Below are 21,145 nucleotides of genomic sequence, written 5' to 3'. Positions count from 1 at the left end.
GTGTTTTTTGAACATTAAAATATGCAGACATGTTCTGGTAGAGACCCAAAATAAAAGTATGAATCTGAAAATGAGAATAATATGGGACCTTTAAAATGTCAGATCTGGTTCAGCCACTTTCACCCACCTCTGAACTGACCAACTCATTTGTATATAAAATGAATTAAATGTCAATAGATAATAATTCTATGGAAATATTTGCATTAGATTTTACTCATGCTGAACATCATATAATAGGAGTTTGGTTGGTTTAAATATAATTCACCCCACTCTGAAACATTATCAGTGAGGACATTGCAGTGTATGAGATGTTTACATTCGATTTTATCGAGTTACAGTCATAAATGACATCACAGTGATGTAATCTGGGCTGTCTTGCTTTGAGCTCGAGAACTAAAGTCTTTAAAACAATGCCAGCATTACAAACTGGAGGCATGACGTTTAGAAATACATGGTGGTTTATCAGGAAGGGAGGCTCTCTTGATAGACACTGTCACGTTGCATCATGGGAAATGTAGTAACCAGTGTTTTTGGAGCTCGACCCATACTAAATACTCAGTCAGGATGTCTTGTCCCCTGCTGTTTCAATTCTGTCCATCCTGTTTTAATATGTCTCTACTGACTTTGTAGAAATGCAAAGACAAAATTGCTGTAGTAATCCTTTAATTGGAACATTTACTGCACCTTGATTTTACATTATGATTTTATATTGTGTGCTTGTTTCGGTCGTCATTGAACTCATCCAGCACTTCCTGCATGTCTCTATCCATCTACTGCTTGCCAGCAACAGATTAGTGATGATGTGTGAATGCAGCTTGTTGCCACTGCTTTAAAACCTTCGGTTATGTAACCGGGAGACAATTGATACGAGGGGTTCAGCAGCAGCTGTTGTTTTATCAACAGGAAGGTTTAACCAAGGTACACACAGACACGAAAACACACCTGCTGGGAGTTTATCTGAGGGGAAAACTGGATGTAGATGTGGATGTTGTACATGCTGCAGCTATTTATTGTTAAACTGGGATCCTCTGGTGTCCATGGTGTTTAGTCTATGTGGATGTTAGTGCTGCAATCCCTGTATAGCACTTTCACTGACAGGCAGTCAGAGCGGAAAAACTCAGATGGAGGAGGTTAAAGACCGAGCAGGGGCAAAGATCTGATGTGAAGGAAAGTTTTACCCTCTCTCCTCCACACTCCGCTGTCTTGTATATGTCTTGTTAATGGAGACAGAGAGATTTATCTCAGGTCAGAGAGTCTCTGCTGTGCTCAGGAGGTGGCAGGAGTTTAATTTAGCCTGGAAACCTGAACCTCAGCGTTCTCTGTCAGCTCCTTCTCTGGGCCCAGGACAGAGCCACGGAGGGCAACAGGCTGGGACCTGCGGGGGTCTTTTGGGTGTGAAAAGATGGGTGTGAAATGAATGATTAGCTGCATTACCCCATACTATCTCTAAACAGAGTGAGACCAGGATGGACACATTTAGTCATCTAGTACATAGAAAATGATGCATTTGTTAGCCTGGAGGTGAAAGAGTACACTTTGCGTTTAAATGCACATATGTGTTCATATGTATGTGTGTGTGTGTGTGTGTGTGTGTGGTAATTCTGTGGTGGTTGATGAGGTTCACTTTCTGTCACATGTTACCACGTCAGACACGACAAAGATAGGACTGAACATGTGTTTGGACGTAGGCTGGATACATGTTATTTTCAGCTTATGCATTAGATATGTATTGTTGCCCAAGACAAAGAGTAAGTGGTTGAAAATGGGATTTGACTATCAAGGCAGCCATGTTTCTACTGTAAACTACAGATTTGATTAGTAGACTGCAACAGGAAAGTGTTTTTTAAACTCTGTATCAAACAAAAAGCATGCTTCGGCTTCCATATTTCATATTTCAAACATACACTTTTAGTATTTTTTCCTGTGTCATGCCTTTAATGTATGCAGATTACCAAATGCTACATGCCATTTAGTTTGTTTTATGTAGTTTCATTTTATATGTTTTGTCCCTGTATGTCTGTGTTGGACTGAATCTGTTTTTTTCTGTTTTGGTTTTCTTTTCTTTGTGTGTGTGTTTTATGAATATTAAGACAAGTGTGTGAATCAAATCAAACTGACCACCTGGTGTTCCCTCTTCAACATTTGTTTGAATGATTTTGCTGTCAGGAATTCCACAGTGAATAACACACACAGGCTTCTTCTTACACTTCTATTTCATTTTCTTCCCCATCTGCAAAAAAAAAAAGAAAAAGAAAAAAAAAACTCCTGGATAATTTTTCCAAATGTGAATTTTTTCCCTTTTTTCCCCTTACCTGTTTTCACATATGGAGAGAAAGAAAATTGAAAAAGGTTTGAGAAATGATCATTTGGAAAAAAAAAAATCTCATTTGCCTCACGGGGCTTCCGTACAATCCAGTGATAACTTTTAAGAAGGAGCAGACAGAACAGCAGGATTTCTGGGTTTACACAGCTGTTCTCATATTTGGTGAATATTACTTATTTAAACAACTTCATCAAAACTTTATAAACTACTTAAGTGCGGCCATAGTACTCTGTCCAGTTACCATTCTCTCAATGCTTCACTACTTCTTAGTGACCAATAATGCCGCCAACAATCAGAACAGCCAAACAAAGTAGCTCAGTCAGACTGAGTGAGTGTACTGGCAAACTTCTTCTTTGCAGAATCATATTTTTTCAGTTTTTTTGTTATAATTCAGGTGCTTGCAAATATTGTCTGTACTCAGGGTCAGAAACTCTGCAGGTAAAAAAAACCCTTTCAGTATCCAAGGAGAGATTTTGTTGGCCATGCATCTCTCATCACTCTACTTATTATCTCTATACCTGAATGTCTTCTGGGTGTCCGCAGTTACACACAAGATTCTATAACAGTGATAACTGCAATACAAGCTGTGGAAGGAGAGAGTGTAACATGTCTGACACTCTGCTTCTGTGTTTATAGAGAGTAAAGCAACCTCTGTCACTGCCTCCTGGACTGCCTGAAACATGGCTCAGTAAGTTAGACCTGCATACACACACACACACACACACACACACACACACACACACACAAAACAGAGAGAGACAGAAACTTAACTGACTTCAAACTGAATGGAAGAAAAAACAACTGCACAGCTGTGCACAAAATCTCAGTAGTCTTTTGTAATGAACTGTAAAATAATAAAATTCCCAGGTTACATATCAAGGAGTTACTATATAACAATAAAGAAAACAAACATATATAAGCAGAAAAGTTTTGTCCTAATTGTGCTGATATGTGACTGCGTAGCATCCAGAGTGTGCAGAAAAAGACCAGCACCATGTCCCTGACCATCTCCTCCTCCTCATCCTCCCGAGAGCTCTCCTCCTGCTCCTCCACCTCTTGCTCCTCCTCCACGGTGCTCGCTCAGAGACACTCCAGCCTTGTGCAGCCGCTGTGTGTCAGCCCTCAGAGGGTAGTTACTACAAATTCCAATGAATCACCTCACAATGTGTGTCACAAATTAACACAGACTTCTAAATGAAACTTCTGGGGAGGTGAATGTGACATAGCTTTGAACTTTTGAAACTCAGATATGGAATATGGGGTATAATTGATATTATATTGATATTATAGGCTGGGACCTAGATCATTGGATAGTATAAGAAGTGACTGTATACAGTTTACTAATTTAAAAGTGTAGATTTAGTTGTTCCTAAACAAACCAGCAAATAAGTAAAATGATTGTTGATCTATTTCCAGACTCAGAGTCCCATCTACAATCAACAGTATTCAGGGAATGGAGTGGCCCCTACTTTTGTTAAGGTAAAACACACTTAAACACACTTACTGTGAATGAGTACAAAGTAAAATAATGACGAAAATCAGGAAAACATTTGGATGACACAGACAAAAGATTACTGATTGCAATAATATCCTCTAAGAAATCTGTTCCTCTATCCTCTTTCCATTTCTCCGCCCCTGCATCCATCATCATCCCCCTTGCCAGTGCCTCCATGATGTGTCCACTGTGAAAGGCCAGTTGGTGGTCCTGGAGTGCAGGCTGAGGGGAACGCCACCCCTGCAGGTCATGTGGTACAGAGAAGACGAGCAAGTGCTGGACTCTGATGATTTTAGGATACTACGCAAGAGTGAGTGTGTGTTTGGCCGTGGGTGGGGGTTATATGACTGGGACATGAGTCATGGATTTGACTTCAGATTCTGGTTACACTAACAGAAAGTCTTTTTGAGGCTGTATGACAGTGGCGCCCCCGATAAAATTGCTGGCCCTTGGCAAAAATAATTGGGAGCTGACGTTACTGTCTCTAGGAGGCTGTGGCATGCTCAATTTTTAAGGTAGCCCAAAGGTGTCTTGGTATCTGGGCTTTAATCAGTACAAACTAGGGATAATAATGATTCTTTGACAATCAATTAATTGGTCATTAGATTTAATCAATCAAAAAACATCTGATTCTGAAATATAGACATTATGTAGTTTCCCGTCAAATCCTATGCCATTCTGTCAAACGAATGGTGTATTTTGAAAGCATCTTTCAATAATTAGCATCAGCAAAAAAAGGGTGCAATAAAACTAATTTATGACAAGGCAGCCATCTTTGGGTCTGGAAGAAGGGTATGGCAAATAAAGCTGGCCAAGCAAAGCATTATTTAGTGTTTCATAAGTCTAGACCTCTTTATATTTCATAGGCTATGCAATGCTATCAGAGAATATGCAATATGTCACTGCGAGCTTTGATTGAGGATTAAACATTTAGTATTGTTTGGTATAAGCAAAGTTTTTTATGTTTTTGTTTGTTTTAAATTACAATTCATTTGATAGATCATAAAAATTTGCAACGCCAGCTTAAACCATGTGGGCATAGCTTGTCAGGAAGGGGGCTAAAAAATTTGGCGAGGGAGCAAATGGTGTGGCCGTTTTTAAAGGGGTCCCTTTAACTCTCACCTCAAGATTTCTGAATGAAAATGGGTTCCTTACATACCCACAGCAAATGTTTTGTTCTTTAAAATCAATGAACTACTTCAAATTAAAGCTGCATATTTGTCTCTTTAAGGAAAAGTACAAGCAGCCTATTTGAAGGACAATAAATTGCCCAACATGTATAGATACATAACACATTATTAGTCTATGCACATCAAATAATAACTTGTTTTAACTGTAAAATAAGAAACCAGAGTGTATCAGTATGTGATTCATTTACTCTCCATATTGACATAGTTTACAACTAACCTATAGTATACTTCATCAGCATAATTCTTGACACTCAGTTATGACTTTTGGTGTTAGTGTGCCACCCCAAAATTTTCAGTGGCCCCATCTGGCCAACCCTATATAAAATTTCTGGGGGCGCCACTGATGCATGAATAGATGACTTCAACATTGTATTACCACTGACTGCATGTCTGGCAACGTTACAGTTGTGCTGCTAAGTGATTCATTTCGTATGTGTAGCATCTTGGATTGATAACTTTCTTTTCATTATATATAAGAAATAACTCTTCTCTCTTCTTGTTTTCCCAGAGGCCAGCTCTGCATCAGTGCCAGGTAAGTCCAGACTATTGGTTACATAATAATGGTTTTAAAGAAGTGGTTCTCAGAGTGAGGGGGTGGCGAGTCCTGAGGTCAATCTGATACAGAAGATTGTTTATCTTTTCTTACTTTGCTCTCAATTTGATCAACTTCTGTTTTTGTGAAAAACGGAATAGTTTCACCTCTTTGGTCCCCTGATAGTCGTCATGATGAAACAAACCTTAGATGAAAAATTATTCTCATGGTTGAACAGCTAACAACTTGTGCGGTGAGGGCTTAGCTTCATTATAAGGGGTCACAAGCCAAAGATGTTGGGGAACACTGGTATGAAGGTTTTGGACTGGGATATGGTTTCATATTTCACATCATATTTTAAGTTTAGTGCTCAGAACTGCTGTCAGCAGAGGGTGAAAGATGGCTGACTGATTCCAGCCACGTCAGCTTACAAGTTTTACAGTACATGTGTCTTTCATACAGAACAACATATTCCTACACACATTACTTATACCAATAGGGAGTATACTGTTGCATACACATATTTGATAGCTGAACTGTAAAAACATATCATACAGTTTTTTTTGTCAGAAAATATAATGTTATTGATGTAGAGAACTTTGCCGATTGGCACAACAGCGACTCCATGTGGAAGCGAGAGGGAACAGCATGAAATTAGTTTAACTTCAACTATGGTGCAATCATGTAAGATATTGTGAGTGACATGTATCAAGGAACAAGGATCAAAATAATCATTCAATGTATCGTAACCTGACTCATTGAGTGCTTTCTCACTGGTTTCAAGAGAGAATGTGAATTTATTTTATCGCCCCTCTTGGGCCACAAACTTATTGAAGGCCTTTCTGACACTATAAGCAAACATTCATTAAAAACACAGTACATCAGTTATTAAGTATGATTACTTCACTTAGTCTTTAGACACCGTGCAGCCTTAATTCTGTGTGGAAATGACACTTTTCATTTCACAAAAAATGCATTAATGTTCTGGTGTCACCCTGTGCAGAGGAGCTGTGTACACTGGTGATCACAGAGGCCTTTCCAGAAGACTCTGGCCTGTTTAAATGTGTGGCCCTCAACTCCTTCGGCACGGTCTCCTGCTCAGCACTCCTGGAAGTTTACAATGGTCAGATAGTTAATTTATACAGCGCCGTAATTTATCTAATATAAGGTCACCTGTTGAGTTATATCATATGATAAAAATGATCAGACTTGCTTTAAGACCCACTCATCTCCTGCTCTACACCCCTCCCTGCAGATCTGGAGGAGCAGCTGGAGATCGAGGCCGTTGGTCAGCAGGAGTCAGTTTCTCTCCGACAGGAAAGGGAGGCAGTGTTCCAGCAGGAGACTTCCTCCTTCAGACAGAGCACCGAAGACTTTCCATCTCAGCTGCCTGACTCCACGACCCTCCCCCCTCCTGAGTGGCCTGACAGCACTCTAGAGGATGACATCCCTGTGGCAGAGTGAGTGGATGGCACACACGCACACACACACACACACACACACACACACAAGCGCATAAGTTTTTTTTCCGACATTGTAGGCACATATGAGATGGATAGTAGTTCATCTTTCTTGCCACAGGAGGTCACTGTTGTATCATTCTAAAATTGTAAAGCAAGCCAATTTTCAAGATCATCTTTCTTTCTTTCTTTCTTTCTTTCTTTCTTTCTTTCTATTTCATGAGACTTGCCTAATAGGATCAATGACTGAATAGGCTTTATTATTTAGGCCTATTAATAAGAACATGAAGCTTTTGAGAAGGGCTTTGAAATGCTAATTGATGTTAAAATAAATAAATAAGAATGTATAATAAATACAAATAAATAAATCATTTTTGATTAAATCATTTGTAAAGGCAACTCTGCCAGTCCAAGGAGCTCTGTGTATGAACCAGGTTGAATACATGCAATTGGGATGAGGATGCTGAGATCGGTCGTAATATTATTTGGTTGAACAGATCGACAATCTATGTGTTAATTATTTTTACAGTCTGTGGTGTTAATGTGTAATCTGTTAATATAAAACACCTTCAACACACAAAAACTGCTTTGCAAATATAAAATAAAATGCAGCATCAAATACAAATCCACAAATAAAAAATGTCTGTGAATACATTTAATTAATTTACAAATTAAACAAAATATCTTTCCAACATTTACAACTTTCCAACAGATATTTATGAATTCATTTTTATTTGTGAATCTCCATTCTACGCTTGCAAATATGTATTTTATGTATAAGGAGTCCTTAAAAAATAAAATTTTATTAAACTTGACTGTGTAATTGCAGATCTGTTTTATATTTGCAAAAATAGTTATCTGAGTAGACAAATCTTTGTTTGTATTTGTAGAAGGTGTTTTATATTTACAGATTACACATTAGTTGTCGATCTGCTCACATGAATACTATTGAGACTCATCTATCTCCATACAAAATTGAACCAATCAGCTGCACCCGCGCGACCCTGTATCTCCTCTCGTGAGCGCGCGTTGTCACCTGTTGTAGTCCAGCCTCCCGCTGCTTCTCATCGTTACTTTGGGCTCCCCGTCACACAGGGAAAGTCCACATTCATTCAGCCGGTAACTTTACGGTACCGAAGTTTAAGGACAGGGTGCGGAAACTTTAACGAGGTAAGAAAATGTCCTCTTGTCGTTAAACAGGTAACTGAACGGCTGCTTTTCGACCTGCAGCCGCAGTCACAGTTGAAACCTCTCAAACTCAACGTTAATGTATTTCTAAACTGGCGTTAATCTTTAAACAAGTTAATTTTCCCTCCTTGTTTATGTCATAAAAACGTGCTATGTGTGCAGTGTCCTCCTGAAAAGGTCAAACTATGTTGAGAGCACTTGGAAAGTGGACTTCAGTCTATTTTGGGGGGCGTTGTGTCATCTGGTTTGGTGCTCTGTCACAGAGACAGTCGTCATATAGTTTCAATTAATCCAACGACGTCATTCCTCGTTTTCTACTAGGTGGCGTATAATTTATCTGTAGCCTACACTGTTGTCTTCTTAGTTTCACAGAAGTGTAGCTGAAAACCCCCTGACACAGTTGAAACTTAGTGAAAGCAGAGAGATATTAGTGTCCATACACATATCTAATTTACTGAACTGAAGTGAATTATAATATTAGCTGTTACTTTTCTTTAAACTGTCTGGAGCTGCTTCAGGGATCCACATAGAGAGGCGCCTTAAATGCGGGTATTCATTGTGTATTTGAGTTGTTTGCTATATGCCAGGCAGCCCATACTTAAGCCAAGTGGTGCCTTAGATTGGGCTATGAGCTCATCTGTAAAGTGGTGATATGGGTTGTGTGTCCTTCAGACTTAACCCTTTACCTGCTGTCATACAACAGAGCTCATATTGTTGATCATATGATGCTGTCATTTGTTTTCTCAAACGTGAGGCAGCTATGAACAGTGTGTCCCATTAATGGATTGTATTTGGTGGTCCCATGGGTGCACTACCCACCATTAGGCTACTTTTTGTATGAGTGAGGAAATACTGAAAACAATGTGTGAGGACTGAAGTGACTGATTAACAAGTTTGCTGGAATGGTGTGTTCGTGTGCAGTGATAAAGAGTGGAAAAATGGGCATCCTTAATGAGACACTAGTTTGTGAATACAACAGTGTTTTGCAGTTTTTAATACGCAAATGAATTCTCAACTGATGAGAAATATAGCCTGTTCATAAATCATACCACTAAAAGTTACGTAATATAACAGCAGATGAAAAATAGCATAGTTAAGAATGCTATAGATGCTACTTAGTGACATATAAAGTTATATTTTACCACTTTACCACCGCTTTTGTTTTATTGGTGTTTGATTCTCTTCAGTGAGTGTAAGTTAAACTTTGACTTGATGCTTTGGTTCATATTCAAATCCAGTGCGTATTTCATGGTGTGAAGTATGTTTGGCTGAGTGTTATGTGTCCATATCGGTGTTCAGCGCTATGATCTCATCTGTAATGTGAAGTGCAGACATGGCGTCTGTGTCCTTCAGAAACCCCCCTTCCTCAGTGCTGCACACAACAACAGTTGTTCATGAACTGTTGGCAGTGGTCTGGCTTTTAAGGTCATGTTGAGGTTCTCTGGCCAACCAGAAGTTAATCTGATGGTTGAATTTGATTTGATTATTAGATGACGAAATGGAATTATCTGTAAAGCGAGGGGTTATTGTTGATTTGGACTTTTTCCCTACAGGAAAAGTAATGATCTCAGATCCATGGTGAGAATGTGTAGTTATTATGATTGAGTAAAGGTAACTTTCACCTGTGAAAATAAATTGTGTTTTTTCCTTTAGATGTTTTGCACGGTATGTTTGGCACATCTAAGAGTGATTCTGTGTTTTTTTATTTTTTGAGTGTTTTATCCTGAGCGCCTTTGGCTTCAACTCTTGACTGGCTGTCATCAAAATATGCTAAAATGGCATCGAAAGATGTTTAAAATTATTCAACTTTTCAAGGACAAAATATTCTTGTCTATTAAAAGATAAAATGGTGCTATATGTAGAGGGAGGACTATGACATGATTGGTCAGTTTATTGCGTTCACTTAGTAGTGTTGTCAAAAATATTGATTTATTGCTCATTATCCATTCTGAATATTTGAAACCTTTTTGATACTCCTTTTCTGCAGCATCAGTACACCGGTACCAGCAGTGCTTTCTCGCTCTTCCTTATTGTTAGCCTTATGTTTACTACTGTCATTCTACTGTTCTCTGCTACTAACCAAAAAAAAGGTCATTGTTATGTTTAGCCTTCCTATGTTTATCTTTATTAAGAATTTAATCATATAATATAATTGTATTCCCTCAGTGTCAGTTTTCCCCATGGTATTGAAAATGGTATTGAATATCAATATTTTTGAAGTTACTGTATTGAAGGTAGAAATTCCAGTTTTATAAAAGCACTACCAATCAGGCTGAGTTGAAGGTACATTGCGGCAGTTGATACATGTAATATTATTGGGTTGATCAGAACTATTCTGAAAAGCTGTAACAGTGATGAGATGCTTAATTTGTCCACCTTTATGAGAATGAATCCAGTTCTGTTTCTGATCATCAGGTAGACAGAAAGATTGAATGAATGGAGAAAATTATGCTCATTCACAATCCCTCTTTCAATGAAAATTATGCATTTTATCTTTCACCACCCGGTATGAATAATGCGTCAGTATAGTATTGAAGTATTTTCAGAATCCAGCAGATAATTTTATTTTCCAAAAGTTTACCAGGCTCTTTGAAACTGTCCAAAATGATCTTATCTGTCTCTTAAGCTTTTAAATTGTCATCTCTCTGTTGTCACCGGTCATACAGAGGACTGAGGTCATCTTCACATTCTCCTACCCACAATGCCAAGCAGTTTGTGTGTGTGTGTGTGTGTGTGTGTGTGTGTGTGTGTGTGTGTATGTGCATGCGTGTTTTAAAAGGGGTTGGGTCACCAGTAGAGCATCTGCACCTGCCAGCTGATGTCCGAATTCCAAGACCAATATAGCTTTGCCCGCTTAATCACACAAATACACATACGAATGCACGTGGACACACACACACTCACACACACACGCAAATGCAAGTGGACACGGACACACACACACATACAAAAATTACTTTCAGTACAGCAAGTACAACACTTGCTGTGCATGGTCACGTGGCCACGGTGGGCGTGGCCTCCAATAGTTAGTGTCAACAACAGTTAAAATCATGAACGTTAAAACGTTATTTTTTTTTCTTCTTCATGAAGCCACCTGTCTGCATTAGGAAAAAGAAACACAATGACAGTGTTGTAAAACAGTTTGTAAATCATTATCTGTTACATAAAACTCATGGTGCGAGTTCAGGACAGTAAGAAAAAAACAAATGCATCAGGACATGTTTCTTATCATTTATTTTGAACAGATAGTAGTTCCAGTGTGAAAGACAGACAGAGTCCTTCTGCTAAGGACTGAGTTAACATTTTATCCACTGACAACTTTGGTAAACTCTTCATAAATTGTTAAAAATATGGAACAGCTCAAACACATTTGTATTATTATCTCCCAAAAGGCAATAGGTCACAACAGGCAGTAAAACTGAAAATCATCTCCTATGATATAAAATCGAAAAAACCAAAAACCAGATCACCTTTTCCTCGTCCTGGTGATCTGCACATCTGGGTGATGCTATTGAATGTGCATTAGCATGTGAGATGTTTTTCTAATCCCATCCCCTACAACAGTGGAGCAATGTTGCACACCTTCCTCATCTTCTACACATCTCTCTCTTTGTCGCTGTTGTAGCTGACAGGAAACACTCAGGCGGTACTTTCATCTGTGGTGTTTCATTTGCACTCGCCATAGTAAGACTGACCCACACGCCAGTGAGCTTGTTGTGCTAGGGTCAGCATATTTTGCTAACGCTATACCCTCCTGGGTCCTGACAATTCATTTTTGTCCTCTGTGGAGGTCTAACTAGTGTAACTCAAGTATTCTTTATGCTATCCATTTGGGTCAAATTGTGTTCTGAAGAGGACATCCAAGGCTTTCTAATGATGTAGACATTATGTGGGTGGGGTTAACAGGGCAAACACATATGCTTTTCAAAATGGCTGCCATTACGTTTTTCTCGTTTTTTGCTGCCAGAGTGGTAATTGATCATTTTCTGGCAAAAGTTATGATTATTTTGTTAATATTTAATTAGTTTCCTGAATATAAGGGTCTTAACTTTAATTTAGAGAGATTTCAGAAATCCAGAGTAATTTTAACCTTTTCAAAATACACCTTTTATTCAGTGTCCTCTGTAGAGGACATCAGGACTTAGTACCCCCTGTCTTTTAACCAGTTTCCATGATTCAGCAGGCAGAAGGCCATTAAGGGGAATGACGGTTTTTTCTCATAATTTCTAATACGTTTTAAAGGTTAGTCAGTGTGAAAGCAGAAATTTGGCTTGGAGTGAGACTCTGAAGTAATGTGTATGCAAGAATTTGGAGGTTTATTGAAAAATAAAAACACCTTAGGTGAACGTACATTCCCATGCATCTATGGTAGGATACTACCTAAAAGGAGGATTTCGAGAAACTTCTTGCTCTGTTTCCTTTAAACAATGACAATTCTTGCTGAGAGTGTATTCACACATACAATAGTATCTATAAAGCTTCACTCCACTGTTCTTTACCCTTCCTAGGCCACCACACGCAATAAAGTTTACCTGGTCTTTGGGTCTGTCACATATGGGGTCATGGGTCAAACTATGGGGCTCCCCATCACTTCTTATTGCCTGGGCGAGTGTTAAATGACTACATAGCAAGCATTACACCTCATCACATCATAGATAGTGAGGGGTGAGTGCAGTTGGACCACTAGGCCCTTAAACCCAGTGGTACAAGGTACCAATCCTGCACCCTGACTGCAACGTCAGGCCTGTTGGTATAGCTATTAAGAATACACTCTACCTTGCTACAGCTATCTATCATAGTGTTAAGCATTGAAGACAGCCACATAATAATTCCAGGGGAGTAAAAGTCCTTTGTAGCTCATATATTTAGAGATAAAGCATAAAATACCCCATAGTCCCATTGTAACTCAATTGAAACTCATTGACTAACTCTGGAAATTTAAGACCCGACTAAGTCCCGATGTCCTCTACAGAGGACATGTGATAAAAAATAAATAAATAATATTTTTGAAAAAAATTTTTTGATGCAAAATGTTTCTTTCAAGTCTCATACTTAAATTACATAAAACAAATCTTGATATCAAAACTTTTTTCTTCTGGGTCCCAGGAGGATACCGCTTTTTGAATGGAACTGAAGCTTGTGAACTTTGGCTCTGCATTGCATGCATCAGTCTACATGCTGTGTATTTATTCTACGTGTGGTTACCTGACCATGACCCCCGGACCATGGCAGTTAGGTATTATACATGAAAAGTTACAGCACTATCCAAAGAGGTTTTAGACTTCCATTTGTCTTTTAGTTAGTGGGATATTTAAGAAACTGCTTTTAGCCACTCAGACTCAACCTTTTGCTCATTACTTGTGTGGCATAGAGACTGCTTAGTTAAACATGTATCCATCCATAAAGGCCATTTCCAACTACATACATTTTTGTCCATTTAGAAACCACTCATTTTTAAGATTTAGGTGTACTGATGGTCCAAACAAACATCATTGTCCATCAGTGTATTTTCAGTGTCAGATGATGCTGGTTGGCCAAAATAGTTTTGAGCCCTCATGGGACCAGGAGAACCACAGAAAAACAGTGAGCATGTGTGTGTAAGTAAATGAGTGTGTGTGTGAGAGCAAGCAATGAGAGAGACTGCTATTGTCATTATGCTCCTGCGTAGCCCAGACTACGTGGTAGTCATGGGAACAACATTCTTTCCTAGAATAAAAGTGAAGGACCAGCCAGGCTTGGTGTTACAGGAAGAAATCTACTGAGTGGGCAGAAATGGGAGCAGAACCATTGATATCTGTTACTCTCATTAGACGGTCCCAGTAGTACGATGGAAGCCATAATGGAGCATTATTTTTATGCAGTTAAAGACACTTTTTAATGTTGCTCACCAGTTGACGTATTGATCTTGATGGTGAAAATCTCATGGCTGTGTCACAAACTATTCTGTTGAAATAATATGGTGAACATCAGCTGGTTCAGAATCAACATCAGATAAGTGTGATGTCAACATGGCAGCTACTGAGAAATACATGTTTACATGTTAGCTCGTGCAGCCTGTGTTTACCTCTTTCAAAACAACTGAACAGGAACTCCTGTTGTTAGGCAAAGTGATCACACTGAGTTTATGTATCCTGGAAATCTCTGGTGGGATACAGTAAAAGCTGTGATAAAAATCACACACAGAGCCTCTAAAGCTAGATTTTATCTGCGACAATCTTGATCAGTCTCCAGATTGTTCACCTCAAACCTAGTGTCAGCTCTACAAGTATCTCACCCATCAGCCCCCCCGACTCTTCACTTGCTTCAGATCCCAGAACCTGAAGTTTTATATATTCACACCTTTACTGACATGTCTGTTTTCATTTGTCAGCTATCCAGAGCCTCAGCTGGCCAACCACTCCTCTGAGGAACCCTTTGGTCAAAGGGAGGACAGAAGTGCCCTGAGCTCAGAGGATCAGAGGTCACCAGAGGTTACTATCCTAGCCCGCATGCCCAGCTCTCCCCCTCCACCCTCACCACCACCACCAACCCAAGCCAAGGAGAAAAGCCAAACACCCAAGCTGTTCACCCCAAGCAAGATCAGTTTCACTGTAAGAACATTTCTTACACTACGTTTTGTGCTCTTTGAGAAGCTTTTTGCTACAGATGTCATCATGCTTACTGTCTTATGTGACTTCATACATCGTACATGTTTAAAAGGTTAATGGCAACAGAATGGCAACTTAATATTGACACAGGCTACAAAGAGAAAACATCAATCAATAAATAAGTAAATAAATGCAAACTATGCAGCCTAGGTAGTCTGCAATGTACATAATATGTCTCTTTTACCCTGTCTTTCCTATATTTGGTGTTTATTGAGGTGGTGTAGCTATATATTTTTAATTAAAATTTTCATCTAGCTTTTTTTTTTTTTTTTTTCATTTTGAACATCAGAAAATATAACAAACATTAGTTGACAAGAACAAACAACTTCCCTGGCACTGATTTTCTTAACTCCACCTTGTATATTCTTTTGAATTTGTTCTCTAAATGAGTAACATTAGGTATTCAAAAAGTGGTGTTATTACCTCAGCAAATGTAAATGTGTAAAAGTTTCTGCATGTCTCTTTTTCATAAGACTCGAAAAAAGGTATAATTTCAACTTGATTCAGTTTTTCTAAGTGTGTGTGTGTCTTTTCTCTTCTAGTCCTCCCAGTCAGGAGGCAACAACATGAACCTGTCAGACCTGCCTACCTTCACTCCCAGCGTCTTCCCTCCCAGTGCATTTAACTATGAGCGACCGAGGCATTTTATCCAATCACAGCCGGCCTTTCAGGCACCCAGCTATGAAAGTGTTCTGAAAGAAGCCCAGGAGAACCAAAATAACTCCCAGCAGAAGCTCAACAGTTCCCAAAATAGTGCCAATGTTACGGAGGCACAGAGTCAAACTAAAATGAGGTCTACACAAAACCAGTCTTTCTCTCAAACTCAGTCAATGTCCAAGTCATTGTCGCAGACCCAGTCACAGTTTCAGTCAATGAGCCTCAGTCAGAACCAAACCCAGTCTGTCGCCCAGACCCAGATCCAGGCCAACGGCACAGCCAAGTCCTCTCCCACTTCATCCAGTCTCAGCTCTCCAATTTCCACCCCGGCCTCCTCTGTTGCACCTCCTCCTTCTTCTGCTGCCCCCTTGCTCAGTCCCTCTGCCACCACAACCTCCTCCACCCCTTCACCAGCCTCCTCTTCCTCTCTCCCCCGCACCACCATGCGTTCCACCATCACCCTCACCCCCAGCATCCCCAGTGCCACCGGCCTTGGTAGCGCCACCCTGCCAGCCAATCAGGACACCATGTCAGCATCTGCTGCTTACCTCTGCTCCGTGCTGCCCTCCCAGTCCGCCTTCTCTCCTTTTTCCTCCTCCAAGCTATCTCCCAACTCCAACCTTCCCCACCCCTCCACCTCCCCCTCCCGCTCCCCACTTGCCCCCTCCAGCCCTCTCCTCCCTGTGAGGGCCTCCACCCCTCCTTCCTCCCTCCCTCAGCAGCCTCTTCCAGTGTCACCTTCCCTCCCTCACTCCCCTCTATCTCCTTCCTCCTCCTCCTCCTCTGTCCCACAGCCCAACACTCCCAACGGACAGAACAGAGTACCACCTGCTGTGGTCTCCCTGCCCGCCAGCTACAAGGAAGGGCCAAGCATGTAAGTAAATATATACGTCAATTTGGCATGCACATGTTTACAGACAAGTGAACATTTCCCACACAAAAAAAACATTCCTTTGACAAACAAAATGTATACATTTATGCAGAGAGAACAGATGTGTGTATGTGTAGGGCTAACTGGAGAAGCTCTGATGGAACAGAGAAGGGAACACTTATTTACTGCTTACAGTGATTTAACAGTAAGTGGACCTACCATACTGGTGGATGTGGTCACCTCCTGAAAATAATTATCCCCTGTTGAAGAAGCTTTTCAGATGAATGCTGAAATGTCTAAATCTGTAGTCAGGTATTTGAATGTATTTTTATGCACCTGGATGATAAACAGAAACCTTCACAGAAAGACAATGAAATCACAGATGTGACTTTGACTTAGTTATGTAAACTTATGGGCAGTCCATTTTATTTTACATCAGATCCATAAAGCAAAGCAATCAGTTCTTTGCTGTCCCTGCATTAAATGCATTTTGTAGCATGTATTAGTAAAAATATCCACGCAGATGTTTTAACTTTCTTTCATAAATAAATCATAGCAACCTGTTTAGAGATCATAGCTAGGGATGGGCCAAAATATTCTATCACGGTATATGTAATGTTTTTATCAAAGTGTATAGTATATGTATATTGTGACTATACTGTACTTCAAACAAAGCCTCACATGAGCCAACTCTTGAGTTAACAACAAAAGAAACACAACAGTAAAACTAAAATTCTTTCAAAATGGAAGCTTCAAGCTTCCTGAGAGCAATCATTACAAGTGTTCTCCTTTATGTCAGCACAAATCACCTAACCTTTCAAGGCAGCTAGATTTGTGAGATCATGTAAGAATCCAGTCCTGATTTGCTACATAACCTGCCCTGAATAGCTCCTGTGGTAGAATCGGACAAGTCCCTACTGGTGGACACATTGTTATCATCGCACCCTTAATACCAACATATCAGCCAGCCCTAGTCATAGCACATTTCTAATCGTCAGCTAAGGACAAAGGCTTTCCACAGGTGATGGATAAAGATTTGTTTCAGCACACAAGTTGTTTTAGTGCCTATTGTTATCTTCTTCATCTTTGCCTCCTTCTTTTGCTCTATTTAACTTCTGTTCCTTCCTGCTTTCTCTCTCTCTATCCTCAGCCTTCCTAAGCCCATTCTGAAGAAGTCTGTTGCTCCTCGGCCTTCTTCCTCTCGCTCCACAGATGAAGACATCCAGGGCTCCAAAGACGCCCTCATCCAGGATCTGGAAAAGAAGCTGCGCTCAAAGGAGGCCAGGAGGAGAAACAGCCAGGTGTGTGTGTGTGTGTTTATTTGTGTATGTGTGTTTGTGTGTCCAGCAAACTGTGTTGGAAGAGCAAAAATCCTACATTTCATTTGACAAAAAAACATTTCCCCCATTACTAGCACACTCCAGCCCATTCACACTCACACACTGTGTGCCTGTTTGAACCTAACACAATACATAATTACAGTAGTTTACCAAAACAAATCACAGCACGCCCTCTCTATGCGTGAAAAATTATAATTTAACAGTATGAAGCTTCATTTTCGAACAGAAACTGTCCTATGAGGAGCGTATGGCTCGTAGGCTGCTGGGTCCAGACAACGCCAACTACATGTTTGACCAAGACAGTCTTTCAGACTCACAACCCGACCAGGTACGATAACAAACTTTCATCTAGTGAGTAGACGTCATAATTAATACAAAAATCCTCTTAACAGCGTGTTTCTGATTGTACTGATGGGTGTTGCAGTGCTGACTGTACTGCACAGACATTTATGTTGGCTCTGGTCCAAAGCCCATTAGCTTTCATTTTGCTATTAAGTAAAGACCACACATTATTACAGTCATTTGGGTTTGAATGGCTGCACAGGGAGCCAGTTTCCCTCTCAGGGCCTCCCAGCCCAAAGTTGAAAAAGCCTGGCAGTATAATCAGCAGCCCCACTGAGCTGTACCATGCTGTCATTTTGTCCAGTGGTGTGTGTGATTGTGTGTGTGTGTGTGTGTGCCCATGCCCAGGATTGTTCTGTCAAAAAGCCTCTGTCGCTCACAGGGCTTTGCACCATCTATTCTCTCTCTCTGTCTCACACACAACACCAACACACAACACGTGCATATACACACAGAGACACACATTTGTCGGTGGCTATTTCTTGCCTGCTTTCTGAGAACAAGCCCCTTTCGCTCACTGGTGACAACAGGACTATTGTGTCAGAATACACACACACACACAGTTAGCCTCCTGGCTTTTTGTCAAGCTATTGACCCATACGGTTCATTTTCAAAGTTCAACCTGTGATTGCCTCTGCTTATATTACTCTGTTTTCTGTTACAGCCAGAATCACCAGAAGGAAGACACACAGGTGGACTATGGTAAATAAAAGTGATTTATGTTTCATTATTGCTCATAATTATTAACTTAGCACGAGAACCTTGAATATGTGATTCCAAGTCTTTTAAACATGGGTGGATTAAAAATTATATTGGTCATTTTGCTTTTGTCCAGCTCATGAATATTTTGCTTGTGTTTTTCTGTCCACTGCAACATTACACTATTTTAATGGGATTCGATGTAGAAATAGGAGGATTTTATACATAAGGATTGGAAAGTGTTTTTTCAGCCCTAATTATAGCCTGTGTTTACTTAATTTCTACAATGTGTGGTGCCATAAACATTCCCAGTGTCTTATAACTCCAACTGTCCAACTGGACAGAGAGAAATGGCCATAGAAATAGTATGAGAGTAGAACAGACGTTCCCATTCAGCTACGTTACATCATGTTTTAACAAACATGCAATTAATGTCAGCAAAAGAAACAGGGAAATACTGTAATATTTTAGTGAAAGTAATGGTTTGCTGATTTGAAAAGTAACTAAATAACTGATTACTTGAATTGCAAAACCAACACGTTATGTTACTTGTTACACAAAAATGTCATCTGATTATTTATTTTGTAACGTGTTACCCCCGACACTGCCAGTTATAAATACATCTACTCAGTTTTTCATACTGGTATGATATTAGAGCCAGGCTGGGCTAGGACAGTATACTGAATTTTACATTATATACTCAGTAGCCGCTCCAGAGTGGAACATAATGACACTGTGTCCAAACAGCGAACCAGCATTGACTATTATCATATTGCATTATGTAGCATCGGGGCTCTCTGTCTCACTGAATACATTAGATATGCACCTCTGTTACATCATGTAAACAAACCATGTAAATAATCAGCTGTGCACGTGAGATCAGACTGGATATGTAACCACTTAAAAGATTGGTAGTAGCTTACTTGCTATCTTCCTACATTTGTAACATTACTTTTTAAAACAGAAAACATGTTTTGAATTGTATTATTTACCAGAAATTGCATACAATACAGCAAACAGCAAGGAGCGTAGCTTGTTATTAGTAATGATCATTTACCTTAGAAGAAACTCTCAGCTCCCTTAGATCTCCCTCAAGCCAGCTGCCATCTTACTTTGGTTTTGTTTTTGTAGTGAAATAATGAGGCATCATGTACTGTAGGTAATTCCTCAATTCAACTTGATGAATCAGCCATTCCTCGTCCATTGCGGCCCTTTCAAAGCCAAAGCAAGCAACAGGTAGCCTATAAATAGAAACAGGTCATCCAACAAAAGTTGAGCTCTAAACGGCGCTCCACATTGCCTGCAGATAGTTAGGAAACCTCTTTCATCGGCTTCAAATCTAAAATGTTGCCATATTGGTGCAGTTTTAGTTTTCTTGAGAGACTAACTGCCTTGTTTTGGCTCAACACCCCAAGAAACACATGAACTTTCTAGTAAACAAACATGGCGTGCATTACTCTGCCCTTCCCATCTCTACTGAAATTTGATGTCCTTCATGTGGTGCTCAGCTCACAGCCTGTCAGACACTGTCTTTGTTTGTCCGTGTATAAACAAACATAATATTATATTTATCACCTTGTTATATCGTTTATTACTAATACAATACAAGTTCGATTTAGAGCCATGATGCCGTCAGCACGGGTTGTTGATGTAGGCTACTTTTAATCTGTCAGAACGTGTTATATGACAAATGTCGGTTTAGTCGGTTTGCATAAAATCGAATCCATGTAAGCTCGTACACCGGACCGGACCAGCAAAACCAGAAATTGACCCCACTCTACTGTGCAAAGTTGACAATACCGTTGATCACATAAAAAGCAGCAGCAAGCCAAATGGAGTTCTCAAACTAGTGAGTGTAACACTTTATGGCTCTATTGCATGTGTTGTCACCATAACAAAAGAGAGCGTCACTATTTTCTGTTGAACTAGTCAAATGACCACAGCAATGTCCTTTTCATTCATTACATTTTTATGAAAATGGATCAAGTCCCTGATTCAGCAGCCATGCTGTCAGACTGAACAGGAATCAGTTGCTTGTGTGTGTGTTGTCACCAGTGGACTGTAAAATTAAGTCAGTGAAAGTGAGGTAAAGTGAGGTTATGAATAAATAATCTCTCTCTCCCTGCAGGGGTAGGCGCCACACAGGCACAGACAGGGGAAATGAGGGCTCAGCCATCCAAGAGAAATGTTACGCTCCTCGCTTCTTGCAGATCCCTCAAGACCTCACTGTAGAGGAGGGACGCTTCTGTAGGATTGACTTCAAGGTGAATTACTTACTCACACACACACATGCAGGTTTTTAACACCAAAAGCTTCACGATTTTAGGTTTAATAATACACTCAAGTCTGTATTACTACAGGTCAAGGTCGAGGGCTCCCTTCTATAACTAATACAACAAAT

General features: G+C 39.9%; 1 protein-coding gene across 4 annotated transcripts in view; it reads left to right on the top strand.

Moving 5' to 3' along the window:
* myot (myotilin) overlaps positions 1 to 21,145 on the top strand; it is a 35,035-nt gene that overhangs the window by 8,437 nt on the left and 5,453 nt on the right. For 2 of the 4 annotated variants that reach the window (XM_033633289.2, XM_033633288.2), the window contains exons 2-14: positions 2,960 to 3,011; positions 3,287 to 3,488; positions 3,740 to 3,802; positions 3,987 to 4,128; positions 5,517 to 5,540; positions 6,544 to 6,663; positions 6,796 to 7,000; positions 14,559 to 14,778; positions 15,378 to 16,366; positions 17,514 to 17,664; positions 17,930 to 18,031; positions 18,710 to 18,747; positions 20,873 to 21,008. In XM_033633289.2, coding sequence (XP_033489180.1) covers positions 3,004 to 3,011; positions 3,287 to 3,488; positions 3,740 to 3,802; positions 3,987 to 4,128; positions 5,517 to 5,540; positions 6,544 to 6,663; positions 6,796 to 7,000; positions 14,559 to 14,778; positions 15,378 to 16,366; positions 17,514 to 17,664; positions 17,930 to 18,031; positions 18,710 to 18,747; positions 20,873 to 21,008 — 2,400 coding nt within the window. In that variant the 5' untranslated portion in view covers positions 2,960 to 3,003. The remainder of the gene's footprint in view (positions 1 to 2,959; positions 3,012 to 3,286; positions 3,489 to 3,739; positions 3,803 to 3,986; positions 4,129 to 5,516; positions 5,541 to 6,543; positions 6,664 to 6,795; positions 7,001 to 14,558; positions 14,779 to 15,377; positions 16,367 to 17,513; positions 17,665 to 17,929; positions 18,032 to 18,709; positions 18,748 to 20,872; positions 21,009 to 21,145) is intronic. The other 2 variants (XM_033633291.2, XM_033633292.2) reach the window with 2 other exon arrangements.

The sequence above is a fragment of the Epinephelus lanceolatus genome, chromosome 7 (genome assembly GCF_041903045.1).
Source record: "Epinephelus lanceolatus isolate andai-2023 chromosome 7, ASM4190304v1, whole genome shotgun sequence".
Classification (NCBI taxonomy): domain Eukaryota; kingdom Metazoa; phylum Chordata; class Actinopteri; order Perciformes; family Serranidae; genus Epinephelus; species Epinephelus lanceolatus.
Note: the sequence above shows the minus strand (reverse complement) of the source record. Positions and strands in the feature narration are given on the sequence as shown.